Source organism: Gopherus evgoodei, unplaced genomic scaffold, assembly GCF_007399415.2.
Source record: "Gopherus evgoodei ecotype Sinaloan lineage unplaced genomic scaffold, rGopEvg1_v1.p scaffold_39_arrow_ctg1, whole genome shotgun sequence".
NCBI lineage: Eukaryota > Metazoa > Chordata > Testudines > Testudinidae > Gopherus > Gopherus evgoodei.
Window position 1 is genome coordinate 994,432 of NW_022060060.1, and position 16,867 is coordinate 1,011,298.

General features: G+C 49.7%; 2 gene segments (V, D, J or C); both read right to left on the reverse strand.

The window, feature by feature from the left end:
* Positions 1-1,559: 1,559 nt before the first annotated feature.
* On the reverse strand, positions 1,560-11,407 carry LOC115642363. The segment is given in 2 exon segments: positions 1,560-1,876; positions 11,292-11,407. Coding segments are annotated over 2 exon segments (363 nt in total).
* Positions 11,408-13,795: 2,388 nt separating this feature from the next.
* Positions 13,796-14,453, reverse strand: LOC115642223. The segment is given in 2 exon segments: positions 13,796-14,238; positions 14,333-14,453. Coding segments are annotated over 2 exon segments (489 nt in total).
* Positions 14,454-16,867: the final 2,414 nt, after the last annotated feature.

Genomic DNA, 16,867 nt, shown 5'->3' on the forward strand with positions numbered 1-16,867 from the left:
ATCAGCCCAAGAGCAGATCTATCCAAAGATGAATGAGGACCCCAGACGAGCAGCCACCAGATAAAACCACCAGCCCTGAGCTCTCTGAGCCTCTTAACTCCTGTTGGCACCTCTCTTATGGAGGTGCTGCTTCTCTCTGCACGACCTCAATAAGCCCTACCAGACTTCCTCCCTCCCTGAACCCCTATTGGCCACCACCCTCAGCGCCAACCTTTGAGAGTTTCCTGGAATTAAGGGCCACCAGTTGAGTCCTTTATCTCCATGGTCTCTATATTAAATTGGTGGAACTATATTGCCAGCGGGATCTTTAGTTCCATCCTTGGACAGCAGCAGAAATTCTGGACTGTGATTGTCAAATGTGAAGTGGGTTCCTTTATCCATAAGGCTCCTTTGAAACTCCCAGCCCTGCCCCATATTTCCAGTAGTAGCTGAGCAGGGTTTCCTCAGGAACTGAGTGGTCTCTGCACCACAGGCCCATAGGGTCTTGGCATAGCAATGGGTGACATTGGCTATGAATTATAGGGTTACAAACTGATGGCAGGCTTTTATTCACCCCGGGTGATGGGGGGAGTTCTCAGGGGATTGGCTGGTAACTGCACAGCCATGGGGGGATGCCGATTGTCTCTCCGGCTGGGTGCAGCCTGGGCAAAGAGAGACAGATTTAAACAGTGAATTGTGGCTTCTATATGCATATCCACCTCATTATAGGAGACACAAATTCTGTTGTAATTTATTACTTTTCTTAGCACTCTAGGAGAGGGTTTCCAGCTATTAGTTACTGGGAAGGGTGTGTACTGGACCATGCTCAGTGTGGTGGGATCCTGAGTGTATTTTGGACAAGAGAAAAATAATAAAATAAAAAGAACAGGAGTACCTGTGGCACCTTAGAGACTAACAAATTTATTTCAGCATGAGCTTTCTGAGCTACAGCTCTCTTCTTCGGATGCATAGAAGTGAGCTGTAGCTCACGAAAGCTCATGCTGAAATAAATTTGTTGGTCTCTAAGGTGCCACAAGAACTCCTGTTCTTTTTGCGGATACAGACTAACACGGCTGCTACTCTGAAACCTAACAAAATAAAAGATTCCCTGAAAGAACAGCATTCTAGAGATCGATTTTACGTCCTGTTTCTATTCCCTTTACTTAGTGATGGAAGATTCTCAGGTCCAAGCAGGGGCTGGGACACCCGCTGGCGCTGAGAGACAGGACTGAATCCCCTTCCCAGCAGTGACCGGCTGCACTGAACTGTGTGGTGACCAGAGGGGAATGTTCCCCGGCAGGTTTAGCCATATGGAGAAGGGGCCAATTGCTCGTTGCTTCGCTCCCTGGAGATCCCCCGTTAACTCCAGTGTGAGGCGAGCAGCGCTCTGCTGTGTACTGGGGTGGGGGACGTAGTCCGGACATGAAAGAGTTAATCCGCGATGTCAGTTTTCAGTCCTGAGACCCCTCCCCGCTTGCGCCCACGCAGGAGAGTTTTTCTTGTGTCGTTGCTGCCCCCATGCGGCAGGCGCGGGAAGTTCCGCAGCTCTGGTTTTTGTACGAGCGTCGACAGGTTTAATCTCAGTGTGTGTCTCTGGCACAGTAATAGCGGGCGGTGTCCTCGGGCTTCAGGCCGGTCATCTGCAGATACAGCAGGTTGTTGGAGTTGTCCCTGGAGATGGTGAATCGGCCTTCAACAGCCGGGGAGTACCACTGCTTGGATGCATCGGGTCTAATCTGAGCCACCCACTCCAGCCCCTTCCCGGGGGCCTGCCGGACCCAGTGCATGTAGGCGCTGCTGAAGGTGAAGCCGGAGGCTTTGCAGGAGAGGCGGAGAGAGTCTCCGGGCTTTTTCACATCCCCTCCGGACTCCACCAGCTGCACCTGGGACCGGACACCTGGGAATAAAGACAGGCCATTAATATTGGTATAAAAACAGCAGTAACACAATATTCTGCCAGTTATTCAGAGGAGGAAAATACCTTCCAAAGCTGCTGCAGCGAAAATCACAAGGAGCAAAAATCCCATTTTCCCGGGTGTCTGAGGGGAAAGTTGTGAGGGGACTGACTGGTAACTGCACAGATCCAGGGGCTGCGAATTGTGTCTCCGGATGCAGACTGGGCAGAAGGAGGCACAGATTTAAACAGGAAACTGTCTCCCTCATTTGCATATTTCCCTTCTTATAAGGGACACACACTCCTGCTGCCAGTGATCTGACTGACGCCCCAGGGCTCCGGGTGCGGGAGTCAGACTGTCCCGTCAGGTGTGTCTGTGCAGTTACAGTGAAGATTGGGGGGACTCGGCTCTGGAGCCCTGTTCCACGAGCACAAGGGCCATGCAATCAGGGCCGACCAGAGGGGGGGGGCAAATGGGGCAATTTGCCCCGGGCCCCACAGGGGAGGCCATGAGAGTTTTTAGGGGGCCCCACGAGAGGCAGGTCCTTCAGTGCTGACACACTCTGAGCAAGTTAAGTGCCTAAGACCTGGAGCAGAAGAAGCGGGAATTCCTAAGCTGATTGGCGCCGGCAAGCCTGGGAGGAGGGAGAAGTGAAGCAGCCACAGCGTGTTCAGGGAGGAGGTAGCGCAGGGGTGAGCTGGGGCAGGGAGTTCCCATGTGTGCCACCCCCACTCCCCTTACTTGATGCAGGCTGCCCTCCCTGTGCCCCCCTGTCCCAGCTCCCTCCGCTTAAGTGCCTGCAGCGCCCAGAGCAGAGGAAGATCCGGCCGCTGCGGTCGCTAATGAAGAGAATGCTACCCCCCGAATCCAAAATGCCACCTCCCAAATCCTAGCACCCTAGGCCACTGCCTAGGTCACTTAGGTTGTACCGACCCTGGCACTGGGTCCATCAGCCTCCCGGGAAGGGGCTGGACTGGGTGGTCAGTATCAGCAGTGGCAGTGGGAGCAGCACGCACTACACTGATGCAGTCAAAGAGTGAGTCACCATCTCCAGGGACAATCCCAACAACCTGCTGTATCTGCAAATGACCGGCCTGAAGCCCGAGGGCACTGCCCGGTATCGCTGTGCGGGAAGCCGGGATGAGCTCAGACAGAAACCTCCTGAGGCGGTTACCAGAGAAAGTCGCAGCTGGTTTGATGCTGACAGGCCGCGCTGGGAGCTCACAGGAAGCAGTAATTTCCTCCCTTTGAAACGGGGGAAATGAACCCGGCTGGTCAGTCAGATCTAGATCCAAAGGAGGCGGCGATACGGGAATGGGGTGTCCCGCACTGGGCATGGTGGGGATTCACTCGGTCCCAGATATTCTATTACAGACACTGATACAGGTGAAAAGGAACTATTATCTGCCAAAGAAAAGTCTTAAAATTCCCATGTAAACCTCTCAGTTCCCGTGTGAGGAGAGAACGCAGGATAAGCAAAACCCTGACCTCTGGCAGGTATAAAAGGGCCCAAGGCCTCTGCCGGAATCGCTGTTGGTCAGTGTCATAGAGCTGTGTCGCATATGTTTAAAATGTTACATAGGGTGTTTATTCGACTCCCTGCCCCGTACATTGTCTCACTTCTATTAACCTCATCAATGAACTGGTCTCCAGCCAGTCCGAGAGCCTACGACCATGTCACATTGCGGATTCAACCATCCATCCTTATCGTCTGAGCATCACTCTGTAAATCCGTCTATTTAACATTCCCTTGCCACATATCTATCTTCCCCCATACAGCCTATCTATCCCCATCCCCGTACAGCCTATCTATCTATTTATCAAACATTCATCCCATCTATGTACCTGTTCACCACGCTCACAGTGCTCGGCTCAGGGAACCTCTCCCTTATATGAAGGGGTGTCTGTGCATATCAAATGCTAATCATCCTGTTTAAATCATGTCACGTCTCTGGTCCTGCAGCTCCTCCAAGAAGAAAATGCTTTCACTCAGCCCCTCGGAATTTCTAACTCTCACAGATCCCAGGAAAATGAGATTTGGCTTAACTTGATTCTCATTCTGTCACGTCTCTCAGGTAACAATTAAGGCAATAAAGTTTATCCTGGGTTCCGGACTCTGATAGAATCAAGCTTTTAAACAAATCTGTATTTGTAGGGGCCAGGCCGCAAGTCCAGCTGGTGGAGTCTGGAGGGGATGTGAAAAAGCCTGGAGACTCTCTCCGCCTCTCCTGCAAAGCCTCCGGGTTCACCTTCAGCAACTACAGCATGAGTTGGGTCCGACAGGCTCCTGGGAAGAGACTGGAGTGGCTGGCCAGACCTGCCACCCAGGGGAGCACCTACCAGTAGTATTAGGCTGATTCCGTGAAAGGGCGATTCACTATCTCCAGAGACAACGCCAAGAGCCCGGAGCATTTGCAAATCAGCAACCTGAGAACGGAGGACGCACACAGCCTAGGTCCCTACCTAGGATGTAAACCAAGCTCTGTTTTATAGCCAGGCTCTGAAGTTGGCTGGTTGGGGTGCTTGAGGTTTGAATGTCTGTGGAAATATGGGAGGAGACTCAGACAACATTTAAACACCAGACCCACCCCACTAGGGACACTGCCTGGATCAATAAGCTTGGGAGTCTTGGGGGAAAGCATCATATAAGGGTCTAAGGGTTATTACTATAACACCTGCCTATAGGTGCCTGGCTCTCAGTGGAAATTACAGCCTCGAATTAAGCATCCTGACTCTCTACCCTACTCTGCCTGAGCCAGAGACTGGACTTCAAGGTAGATCTTGTACCTCCCAGGAGAGCGCCCAGGGACCTGGCTAGAAGGTTTTCTGGGGGATTCGTTTCCACAGAGCTGCATTTGAAGTTGTTCCACTTGGTACAGAATCCTTACAGAGTTTTTGTGATGAGAGAGCAATAGCCCCGGTGTTCAGAGTATTCTTCTGGGATCGAGGGAGGTCCATCTTCAAGTCCCTGTGTTCTAATAATTAGTTAAATGCTGCATGAATAGGTGTCAGGCAATAGTAATGTAGGTGGCGAGAACATTGGGGTGGGTCTCAGGAAACTTGGCTTTTGTTCGAACAGACTTTTGTTCAAACAGGCCTTGGGCAAATCCAACAGCCAATAGGCCTTGGGCAAATCAGTTTCCTTCTCTGTACATCAGTTTATCCCCCTCGGAAAAGAGGACACTAAAGGTCGCTGTCCTTTCTCAAATCTCCGTTACAGAGCTGCGTATTTTATCATCCAAGGCTATAATCACTCCTGAACTAAATTTTACAGCATGGATCAATCAATGCACTGCTTTAGATTAGTTTGTATATGCTTTTATCCATTCAGTGTCTCACAGCATATCATGATATCTCCTACGGGCTGGACAAGGGAACTCAGCAAGAAATGAAATCCTAGCCACTGGGGCTCCATTTTAAGCAGGACGGGCTCTAGGCATCAGCAAAACCAGCACATACTTGGGGCGGCACATTTCCAAGGGCGGCATTCGGGCCATCCTCTTCCAGGAGTTGAGGGTTTCGGGTGTTGCAAGGAAAAGAGCACCAGCCCGTGTGCTTACTCGAGATTCAGGGGGTTTACTGTACAATTGCCCTCTAGAAAAGAGAAGCTGGGCACATGGAAAGCTAGAAGGAGCTCAGTGCTGGGAACAGAGCCCGGGGCTGGACCAGACACACATCTGCAGGGTCTAGCTCTCTTTAAGATCTTGCCATCCCTACTAATGGTACTGTCCTCACCTTCTTCCGTGGAACAATTTGTGGGGTAAGGATTTCTAGGCTAGGAAGGGTTTGCAGGGCCACTCTTAAAATTCAAATGGAGCTAAAATCAAGAACCTCTTCGAGTGCAGACCTCACTGTTTCCAATCAGGCTTGCCTCTCTTGGCTCGAATCCATGTAGGATTTAAATGGAAATCGGTACCATTTCCAAGCTAACCAGTTTGCATCAAGCTCAGAAGCCCTCAGTCCTGAATTTCTGGGGTGTGCAAGGGGCCAGCACATCTGGGAAGAGGAGAGCACAGAGGGGCTAGCACAGACGTGTCAGCCAATGCAGGGTCCCTTCACTGGTATGTCTTGTAACTGCAATGATTTATAATGTCAGAACGCAGTAAGGCACCTGAGGGGAGAGATCAAACAGCTGATTTATGGATCTCCAGAGTGAAGTTCAGCATGACAGTTAGCAGGACCAGCTCTAGGCACCAGCAAACCAAAAATACAAAAGGAGTGCTTAAAGACGATAAAGTCATTGCAGAGAGACTAAATGGATTCTTTGCTTCAGTCTTCATGGCTGAGGATGTTAGGGAGATTCCCAAACCCGAACTGGCTTTTGTAGGTGACAAATCTGAGGAACTGTCATAGATTGAGGTGTCACTAGAGGAGGTTTTGGAATTAATTGATAAACTCAACATTAAAAAGTCACCGGGACCAGATGGCATTCACCTAAGAGTTCTGAAAGAACTCAAATATGAAGTTGCAGAACTATTAACTAAGGTTTGTAACCTGTCCTTTAAATCGGCTTCGGTACCCAATGACTGGAAGTTAGCTAATGTAACGCCAATATTTAAAAAGGGCTCTAGAGGTGATCCCGGCAATTACAGACCGGTAAGTCTAACGTCGGTACCGGGCAAATTAGTCAAAACAATAGTTAAGAATAAAATTGTCAGACACATAGAAAAACATAAACTGTTGAGCAATAGTCAACATGGTTTCTGTAAAGGGAAATCATGTCTTACTAATCTATTAGAGTTCTTTGAAGGGGTCAACAAACATGTGGACAAGGGGGATCCAGTGGACATAGCGTACTTAGATTTCCAGAAAGCCTTTGACAAGGTCCCTCACCAAAGGCTCTTACATAAATTAGGCTGTCATGGGATAAAAGAGAAGGTCCTTTCATGGATTGAGAACTGGCTAAAAGACAAGGAACAAAGGGTAGGAATTAATGGTAAATTCTCAGAATGGAGAGGGGTAACTAGTGGTGTTCCCCAAGGGTCAGTCCTCGGACCAATCCTATTCAATTTATTCATAAATGATCTGGAGAAAGGGGTAAACAGTGAGGTCGCAAAGTTTGCAGATGATACTAACCTACTCAAGATAGTTAAGACCAAAGCTGATTGTGAAGAACTTCAAAAAGATCTCACAAGACTAAGTGATTGGGCAACAAAATGGCAAATGAAATTTAATGTGGATAAATGTAAAGTGCTGCACATTGAAAAAAATATCCCCAACTATACATACAATATGATGGGGGCTAATTTAGCTACGAGTCAGGAAAAAGATCTTGGCGTCATCGTGGATAGTTCTCTGAAGATGTCCACGCAGTGTGCAGAGGCTGTCAAAAAAGCAAGCAAGATGTTAGGAATCATTAAAAAGGGGATAGAGAATAAGACTGAGAATATATTATTGCCCTTATATAAATCCATGGTACGCCCACATCTCGAATGCTGTGTACAGATGTGGTCTCCTCACCTCAAAAAACATATTCTAGCACTAGAAAAGGTTCAGAAAAGGGCAACTAAAATGATTAGGAGTTTGGAGAGGGTGCCATATAAGGAAAGATTAAAGAGGCTAGGCCTCTTCATCTTGGAAAAGATGAGACTAAGGGGGGTTATGATAGAGGTATATAAAATCATGAGAGATGAGAAAGTAGATAAGGAAAAGTTATTTACTTATTCCCATAATACAAGAACTAGGGGTCACCAAATGAAATTAATAGGTAGCAGGTTTAAAACAAATAAAAGGAAGTTCTTCTTCATGCAGCGCACAGTCAACTTGTGGAACTCCTTACCTGAGGAGGTTGTGAAGGCTGGGACTATAACAATGTTTAAACGGGAACTGGATAAATTCATGATGGCTAAGTCCATAAATGGCTATTAGCCTGGAAGGGTAAGGAATGGTGTCCCTAGCCTCTGTTCATCAGAGGATGGAGATGGATGGCAGAAGAGAGATCACTTGATCGTTGTCTGTTAGCTTCACTCCTCCTGGGGCACCTGGCATTGGCCACTGTCGGTAGACAGATACTGGGCTAGATGGACCTTTGGTTTGACCCAGTACGGCCGTTCTTATGTTCTTATGTTCTTAAGCAGGTGCTTGGGGTGGCACAATTCCAGGAGCTGCATTCTGGAAGTTTTTTTTGTTTTGTTTTGTTTTTTTTGCTTGAGGCAGCAAAAAACCTAGAGCCAGTCCTGGCTCTGGTGGCCCATGGGGTTTTCAGCTCCTCTGTCTCAATAAGAAGTTCAGGCAGATATACCCAGCTCAAGCAGATTCAGATGCAGTAGTTGCCCAATGATACATCAGTACCACACCCAGTCAGACAAAACAACAATATTGCAAGTGCAAACGTGTGTAAAAGCCACACACACACAAAAGGGGGGCGGGATTTTTTTTGCTTGGGACAGCAAAGAACCTGGAGCTGGCCCTGGCTGGCAGCTGCTGCTCTCTGCAGCTCACACAGGAAGGCTGGTTCTCTACAGGGTTAGTTTCAGCGCCGGCTCTGATAGGTTTCTGCTCACTGTGTGTCTCTGGGATGCAGGCCAGTCAGCTGCAGGAACATGTGGCTTTTGGAGGTGTCTCTGGTGATGGTGAGATGATTTTTTAGATCATCCACGTGGCTCTGACCCATTCCATCCCCTTCGCTGCTGGCTGGCGGGCCCAGTGCACCCGTAGCTAGTGAGAGAGAATCCGGACACGGTGCAGGTCAGTGTGAGGGTCTCCCTGGGCTTCTTGACTCCCCCACCGGACTCCACCAGGCTGACCTGGGAATAAACACCTGCAGAGGGGGAATAAAGGGGAAATACTGCAGTGATTCCTTGAGGCGCAGTTATTAGGGAACACGTGATACCGGGTGCCCAGTGACAGCACAGATCCCACCCTTACCCTCTGGGAACAGCAGGAAGAAGGCGATGGCCAGGCTGGAGGTCATGTCTGCAGCTGGCGGCTCTTTCCCCAGGAGGGATGGGAAGCTGAAGCCTGGCGCTGGATCTGAGCGGGATGAGTGGCCTGCTCACATAAAAACAGACTACAACGTGAAACTGTAGAACTGGAATTAATTTTCAAACTGGACACTAACAAATTAAGCCTGAATAAAGACTGGGAATGGTTGGGTCATTACAAAACCTAATTTCCCCCATACTAATTTTCCCCTACTGTTACTCACACCTTCTTGTCAACTGTTTGAAATGGGCCACCCTCATTACCACTACAAAAGTGATTTTTTTCTCCCTTGGTATCCTACTGTTAATTGAATTGTCTTGTTAAACTGATCTCCCACTTGGTAAGGCAACTCCCATCTTTTCATGTACTATGTATATATACCCGCTACAGTATTTTCCACTACATGCATCCGATGAAGTGGGTGGGCTGTAGTCCACGAAAGCTTATGCCCAAATAAATTTGTTAGTCTCTAAGGTGTCACAAGGACTCCTTGTTGTTTTCATAAGAGACACTAATTTCTTGCCTGCTTTCTAGAGTTCAGTGACATTTTCAAAAAGGATGTCTTTTTCAAGGAGCCTCATGCCTCAGTACCTATTCCCATATTATGAACAGGGGATCTGTTGGGGGTTTTCAGATTTCCAGTCTCGGGTGTTGATTTGCTACTGACAATCAATATTTGATAATTGCTTATTGATAACTAAAAAGGATTCTCACTTATTTCTTTTTTGCTTACTGCTGATTGAATGTTGTTGGGTACTGAATAATCCATACATGTATAGAGAGAATATCCTCTTAAATCAGGCTTCAATTTCAATTGGGTGAGTGCCTGGCCCTCATCTCATTGTATAGCTAGATCCTTGTGTTACTAATGTTTTAATCTGTTTGAATAAATGGGTCCGAATAACAGCTTCTGTCAATCCCTGTCGCAGCCCTGGGATCCACGGAGCTTCCAGAATTCACATCAATGAGGCTCTGAGCACAGATCAATTGCCCTTCTTTTGGCCTTACTCAGGAAAGTTACTCAGAGGAAGTTTTCAGAGTCGATTGCAATGGGCATTGGATCAGTCCCTTACTCCATTTCTCTCCCTGAAAGTGGCAGATGCTGTCCTGTGGCACCAGCCAAGTGTTGGTCACCAGGAGAGTGATGGGTGTGAATGGGGATAGGTAGATAGATATTTTATAATATTAGTTTTAAGAAAATTAATTTGGATATACGAATATCATTCAGGTCACAGATTTCTGAGAGAGAGAGTCCAAATTTATCCCGTTCCTTGGGCAAGTCTGATCTGTGGAATTTCTCCAGCAACATTATCTGAAAAAATATCAATTGCTAGTACCGAGGAAATACCCTTTTGTGGCCTGGATAGAGTTAGCCCATTTACCTAGGGCACCTGCTGACAGCCCCTTTCAACCTCCAACCTCCATGAGTGAACCATGTGTGCAACTCCCTGTCCGGGTAGATTAGTTGAATTCTACCAAGACAGGGAGCTGGATGGATGAAAGATCCATTATGTGCCTAGACCCGGGGTTCTCACGTGTGCTGGATGAGAGTTATTTGATGAGGCCCATAGACGTGAGATCTCTGTGCTAATCCCCAGGTGCTTCTGTTTGACTGTAACTTTTAAGCTGGACCCCAAGAAAGCTATTCTTGGTACTTAACTTTTAGAATTGCTCTTTTAAAATCTAGCAAAAGCCTAAGAAATGTGAGAGCATTTCTACCCATCCGGCAACAAACAATAAAAGCATTTGGACAGTCATCACTTTCAGGCAGCTTTGGAAGCCCAAATTCTGATTATCACACCGAATAATTGGGTCCCCGAATATTTCTCTTGCGCAGGTTGCATTTCTAGTCCAGTGTCTGGTGAGTGCCACTGTGAGCATGTGATTGTCAAGTTGTTGCAGTTGTTATGGACACGTGATCATACATGACTACAGAGATCTCTAGTCTGAGGAGAGAGGATTGGTTGCAGCTCCCGTTCCCGTGCCCAGGGCCGGATTGTCTGGGGAAATGCTGCCCCCGCGCGGCGTGTGCGAGAAAGAAGATTCTGCATCTTGAGTTTTTGTACGAGCCCTGTCGGGATTCCCCTCTCTGTGTCTCGCACAGTAATAGCGGGCGGTGTCCTCGGGCTTCAGGCCGGTCATCTGCAGATACAGCAGGTTGTTGGGGTTGTCCCTGGAGATGGTGAATCGGCCCTTGAAGGGCTGGGCGTAGTTGATGGTAGTTGAAGCTGAGTTTATTTCCCCGATCCACTCCAGTCCCTTCCCGGGAGCCTGGCGGACCCAGCCCATCCAGTAGCTGCTGAAGGTGAACCTGGAGGCTTTGCAGGAGAGGCGGAGAGAGTCTCCGGGCTTTTTCACATCCCCTCCGGACTCCACCAGCTGCACCTGGGACCGGGCACCTGGGAATGAAGATGAATGAGGGGGAACATGATTATCTATGGAAACAGAATAACAATCTCCTGACTATCCAACATATAGGAAGGGAGAAAATACCTTCAAACGCTGCTGCAATGAGAACGAGATACAACCAAAGCCTCATTGTCCCGTGTTTGGAGAGGAGAGTTCTCAGGGGGGTGGTCTGGTGACTGCCCAGAGACAGAGGCTGCAGATTGTCTGTCCGGGTGCAGCCGTGCAAGAGAGGGAGTCAGATTTAAACAGGAAACTCTCACCGCTATTTGCATATCTCCCTTCTTATAAGAGACTCCAATTATTTCCTAGAGCAGCTCAGTTTCTTTGTGTGTGGCTGAGAGAAGGGCCGGCAATTTACTTCTGGGGTAGCCCCCTCTCTCAGTCGGCGTATCTGTATCTGAAGAAGTGGGGTTTTTTACCCACAAAAGCTAAGGCCCAAATAACTCTGTTAGTCTTTAAGGTGCCACCAGACTCCTGGTTGTTTTTGTGGATACAGACTAACCCAGCTACCCCCTGATACAGAAGGATTAGGAAAAAGAACAGGAGAACTCCTAGCACCTTAGGGACTAACAAATTTATCTGAGCATATGCTTTCATGGGCTACAGCCCACTTCTTCAGATGCATGTAATAGAAAATACAATAGGAAGATATATATACACAGAGAACATGAAACAATGGGTGTTACCATGCACACTATAAGGAGAGTGATCAGTTACAGTGAGATATTATCAGCAGGAGAGAAAAAGAACTGTTTGTAGTGGGAATGAAAATGGCCGATTTCCAACAATTGACAAGGAGATGTAAGGAACTTCTGGGGGACGGGTATAAGCATGAGGAAATAGTTTTACTTTGAAAGATTAGGTTCTATCTTATTCAGTGGGAAGTTCTGACACCTCTCTCCAATCCACCTCTGCTTCTCCCTGCGCATCAGTCTCTCTGTGAGCTGTTCCAATGACCCCATCTTAGAAGTCTTAGTCACGTGATTATACCCATTGACCTGAGGGCCAGCACTGGATTGAGAAGCCCCTGGGAAATTGCCCCCTTTGCCACTGCCTGTCAGCGGGCCTGGCAGAGACCACTCAGCTGCTAGCGCAGGGCTGGGAGTTTCAAAGGGGCCTCATGGGTAAAGGAACCGACCTCACATTCTGCAATCACAGTCCAGAATTTCTGCTGCTGTTCCAGGGGGAGGTAAAGACCCAGCTATTTAACAGTAACTAGGGACATGCTGCTCTTAATTACAGGAAGCTCCCCAAGGTTGGCGCTGAGAGCAGTGGCTGGTGAGGGTCAGGGGTGGCTCTAGACATTTCACCGCCCCAAGCAGGGCGGGCGGGGGGCGCTCTGCCGGTCGCCGGTCCCAGCTTTGGTGGACCTCCCGCAGGCATGGCTGAGGAGGGCCTGCTGGTTCCACGGCTCCACTGAAGCCGCGGGACCAGCAGACCCTCCGCAGGCATGCTGCCGAAGGCTGCCTGCCTGCCGCCCTCCTGGCGACCGGCAGAGCACCTCCCACGGCATGCCTCCCCAAGCCTGGAGCTGTCCCTGGCCCTTAGTCACGTGACTGTCCCCAATGCCCTCAGTGCCAGCTGGGCTGAGTGATATCATCAAGGGCTGAGGGGTGGAGTCTGTTCTCTCCATGGTGACTCTATGACATTGTGGAACTTTTTAGTGGGCAGGAGGTTTACCTGCACCATTTACACCAGGACTGTATTTCCAAATGTCAAATGGATGAAAAAAAAATCCACGAGCCACTTTGGAAAGTCTCGGCAGTGCCACATTCCCAGACTCAGCGCAGTGGGGTTAGTCAGGCGCTGGGTGAACTCTGCCCACAACCCCACCCGGACTCTGAATGACCCATTTCCATATCCAGCCTCCATCTCTCTATGCCTCAGTCTCCCCTCTCTGAACCAGGGGCTGGGATTGTGAAGGGCAGAGATGCCTCGGTGAGGGGCCCCACACCGGTTATAATGAACTAATCACCTTCTGCTGTGTTAATTAAAAATGGGATATGAGAGATAGCTCAGCGGGTCGTGCATTAGCCTGCTAAACCCAGGGTTGTGAGATCAGTTTTTGAGGGGGGCCATTTAGGGAACTGGGTTTTTTAAAAAAAAAAATCTGGGAATCTGCCTTGCTTTGAACAGAGGGTTGGACTATGATCTCCTGAGGTCCCTTCTAACCCTGATATTCTATGATTCTATGATAAACATCCCAGTTTGCTGAAAGGGCCAGATCCTCCCTGGTGTAAATCCGGAGTAACTCGAGGCTAGCAAAAGCAGTTGTGGTGACTTTACACCAGCGGAGGATTTGGCCCCAGGACCAATTCACTCCATCCGCTGAGTCTGATGCGAACCCCAATGCGCTTGTCCCCTTTGCACTGACAGACGCTGTCCTGTGAGTCTGACACCGAGACGGGCCCGGGGGAGCCAACGCGCCAGATCTCCGAGGGGAGAGCGACTCAGAACAGGACTCACTCCGGATTGGGGTTCACAGGTGAAGCGAGGGATCTCTGCACCCAGCGGGGCTCTGGGCAGGAAGGGGAGACACGTTGCCCGGGAGCGGAAGGGTTAAAACTGCCGGGAGGTTTGTGTTACATTCACCCGGGTGCCGGGTCTCCTGTGTGAGCCCGGAGCGGGGTGTGTGTCACTGCTGCCCCCGCGCGGCTGCCGGGAGAAGGGCGGTTCCGCAGCCTGGGTTTTTGTCTGATCACAAACCGGTTTCGTGTCACTGTGTCTCTCGCACAGTAATAGCGGGCGGTGTCCTCGGGCTTCAGGCCGGTCATTTGCAGATACAGCTCACTCTTGGGATCATCCCTGGAGATGGTGAATCGGCCTTTCACTGAATCAAGGTAGTATGTACTACTCCCACCCGTGCTTATAGCAGCGACCCATTCTAGCCCCTTGCCAGGACCCTGCCCGACCCAGTCCATCCAGTAGCTGCTGAAGGTGAAGCCGGAGGCTTTGCAGGAGAGGCGGAGAGAGTCTCCGGGCTTTTTCACATCCCCTCCGGACTCCACCAGCTGCACCTGGGACCGGGCACCTGGGAATGAAGATGAATGAGGGGGAACATGAGTATCTGTGGAAACAGAATAACAATCTCCTGACTATCCAACATATAGGAAGGGAGAAAATACCTTCAAACGCTGCTGCAATGAGAACGAGATACAACCAAAGCCTCATTGTCCCGTGTTTGGAGAGGAGAGTTCTCAGGGGGGTGGTCTGGTGACTGCCCAGAGACAGGGGCTGCAGATTGTCTGTCCGGGTGCAGCCGTGGAAGTGAGGGAGTCAGATTTAAACAGGAAACTCTCACCGCTATTTGCATATCTCCCTTCTTATAAGAGACTCCAATTATTTCCTAGAGCAGCTCAGTTCCTTTGTGTGTTTTGAGAGAAGGGCCGGCAATTTACTTCTGGGGTAGCCCCCTCTCCCAGTCGGCGTATCTGTATCTGAAGAAGTGGGGTTTTTTACCCACAAAAGCTAAGGCCCAAATAACTCTGTTAGTCTTTAAGGTGCCACCAGACTCCTGGTTGTTTTTGTGGATACAGACTAACCCAGCTACCCCCTGATACAGAAGGAATAGGAAAAAGAACAGGAGAACTCCTAGCACCTTAGGGACTAACAAATTTATCTGAGCATATGCTTTCATGGGCTACAGCCCACTTCTTCAGATGCATGTAATAGAAAATACAATAGGAAGAGATATATACACAGAGAACATGAAACAATGGGTGTTACCATGCACACTATAAGGAAAGTGATCAGTTAAAGTGAGATATTATCAGCAGGAGAGAAAAAGAACTGTTTGTAGTGGGAATGAAAATGGCCCATTTCCAACATTTGACAAGGAGATGTAAGGAACTTCTGGGGGACGGGTATAAGCATGAGGAAATAGTTTTACTTTGAAAGATTAGGTTCTATCTTATTCAGTGGGAAGTTCTAACACCTCTCTCCAATCCACCTCTGCTTCTCCCTGTGCATCAGTCTCTCTGTGAGCTGTTCCAATGATCCCATCTTAGAAGTCTTAGTCACGTGATTATACCCATTGACCTGAGGGCCAGCACTGGATTGAGAGGCCCCTGGGAAATTGCCCCCTTTGCCACTGCCTGTCAGCAGGCCTGGCAGAGACCACTCAGCTGCTAGCGCAGGGCTGGGAGTTTCAAAGGGGCCTCATGGGTAAAGGAATCGACCTCACATTCTGCAATCACAGTCCAGAATTTCTGCTGCTGTTCCAGGGGGAGGTAAAGACCCAGCTATTTAACAGTAACTAGGGACATGCTGCTCTTAATTACAGGAAGCTCCCCAAGGTTGGCTCTGAGAGCAGTGGCTGGTGAGGATCAGGGGCGGCTCTAGACATTTCACCGCCTCAAGCATGGCGGGCTTGGGGGCGCTCTGCTGGTCGCCAGTCCCGGCTTCGGTGGATCTCCCGCAGGCATGGCTGTGGAGGGCCTGCTGGTCCCGCGGCTCCACCGAAGCCGCGGGACCAGCAGACCCTCCGCAGGCATGCTGCCGAAGGCTGCCTGCCTGCCGCCCTCCTGGCAACCGGCAGAGCACCTCCTGCGGCATGCCACCCCAAGCCTGGAGCTGTCCCTGGCCCTTAGTCACGTGACTGTCCCCAATGCCCTCAGTGCCAGCGCTGGGCTGAGTGATATCATCAAGGGCTGAGGGGTGGAGTCTGTTCTCTCCATGGTGACTCTATGACATTGTGGAACTTTTTAGTGGGCAGGAGGTTTACCTGCACCATTTACACCAGGACTGTATTTCCAAATGTCAAATGGATGAAAAAAAAATCCACGAGCCACTTTGGAAAGTCTCGGCAGTGCCACATTCCCAGACTCAGCGCAGTGGGGTTAGTCAGGCGCTGGGTGAACTCTGCCCACAACCCCACCCGGACTCTGAATGGCCCATTTCCATATCCAGCCTCCATCTCTCCGTGCCTCAGTCTCCCCTCTCTGAACCAGGGGCTGGGATAGTGAAGGGTGGAGATGCCTCGGTGAGGGGCCCCACACCGGTTATAATGAACTAATCACCTTCTGCTGTGTTAATTAAAAAAGGGATATGAGAGATAGCTCAGCGGGTCGCGCGTTGGCCTGCTAAACCCAGGGTTGTAAGATCAGTTTTTGAGGGGGGCCATTTAGGGAACTGGGTTTTTTTAAAAAAAAATCTGGGAATCTGCCTTGCTTTGAGCAGAGGGTTGGACTAGATGATCTCCTGAGGTCCCTTCTAACCCTGATATTCTATGATTCTATGATAAACATCCCAGTTTGCTGAAAGCACCAGATCCTCCCTGGTGTAAATCCGGAGTAACTCGAGTCTAGTGAAAGCAGCTGCGGTGACTTTACACCAGCGGAGGATTTGGCCCCAGGGGCAATTCGCTCCATCCGTTGGGTCTGATGCGAACCCCAATGCGCTTGTCCCCTTTGCACTGACAGACGCTGTCCTGTGAGTCTGACACCGAGACGGGCCCGGGGGAGCCAACGTGCCAGGTCTGTGAGGGGAAAGCGACTCAGAACAGGACTCACTCCGGATTGGGGTTCACAGATGAAGCGAGGGGATCTCTGCGCCGCAGGCCCACCAGGGCTCTGGGCAGGAAGGGGAGACACGCTGCCCGGGAACGGAAGGGTTAAAACTGCCGGGAGGTTTGTGTTACATTCACCCGGGTGCCGGGTCTC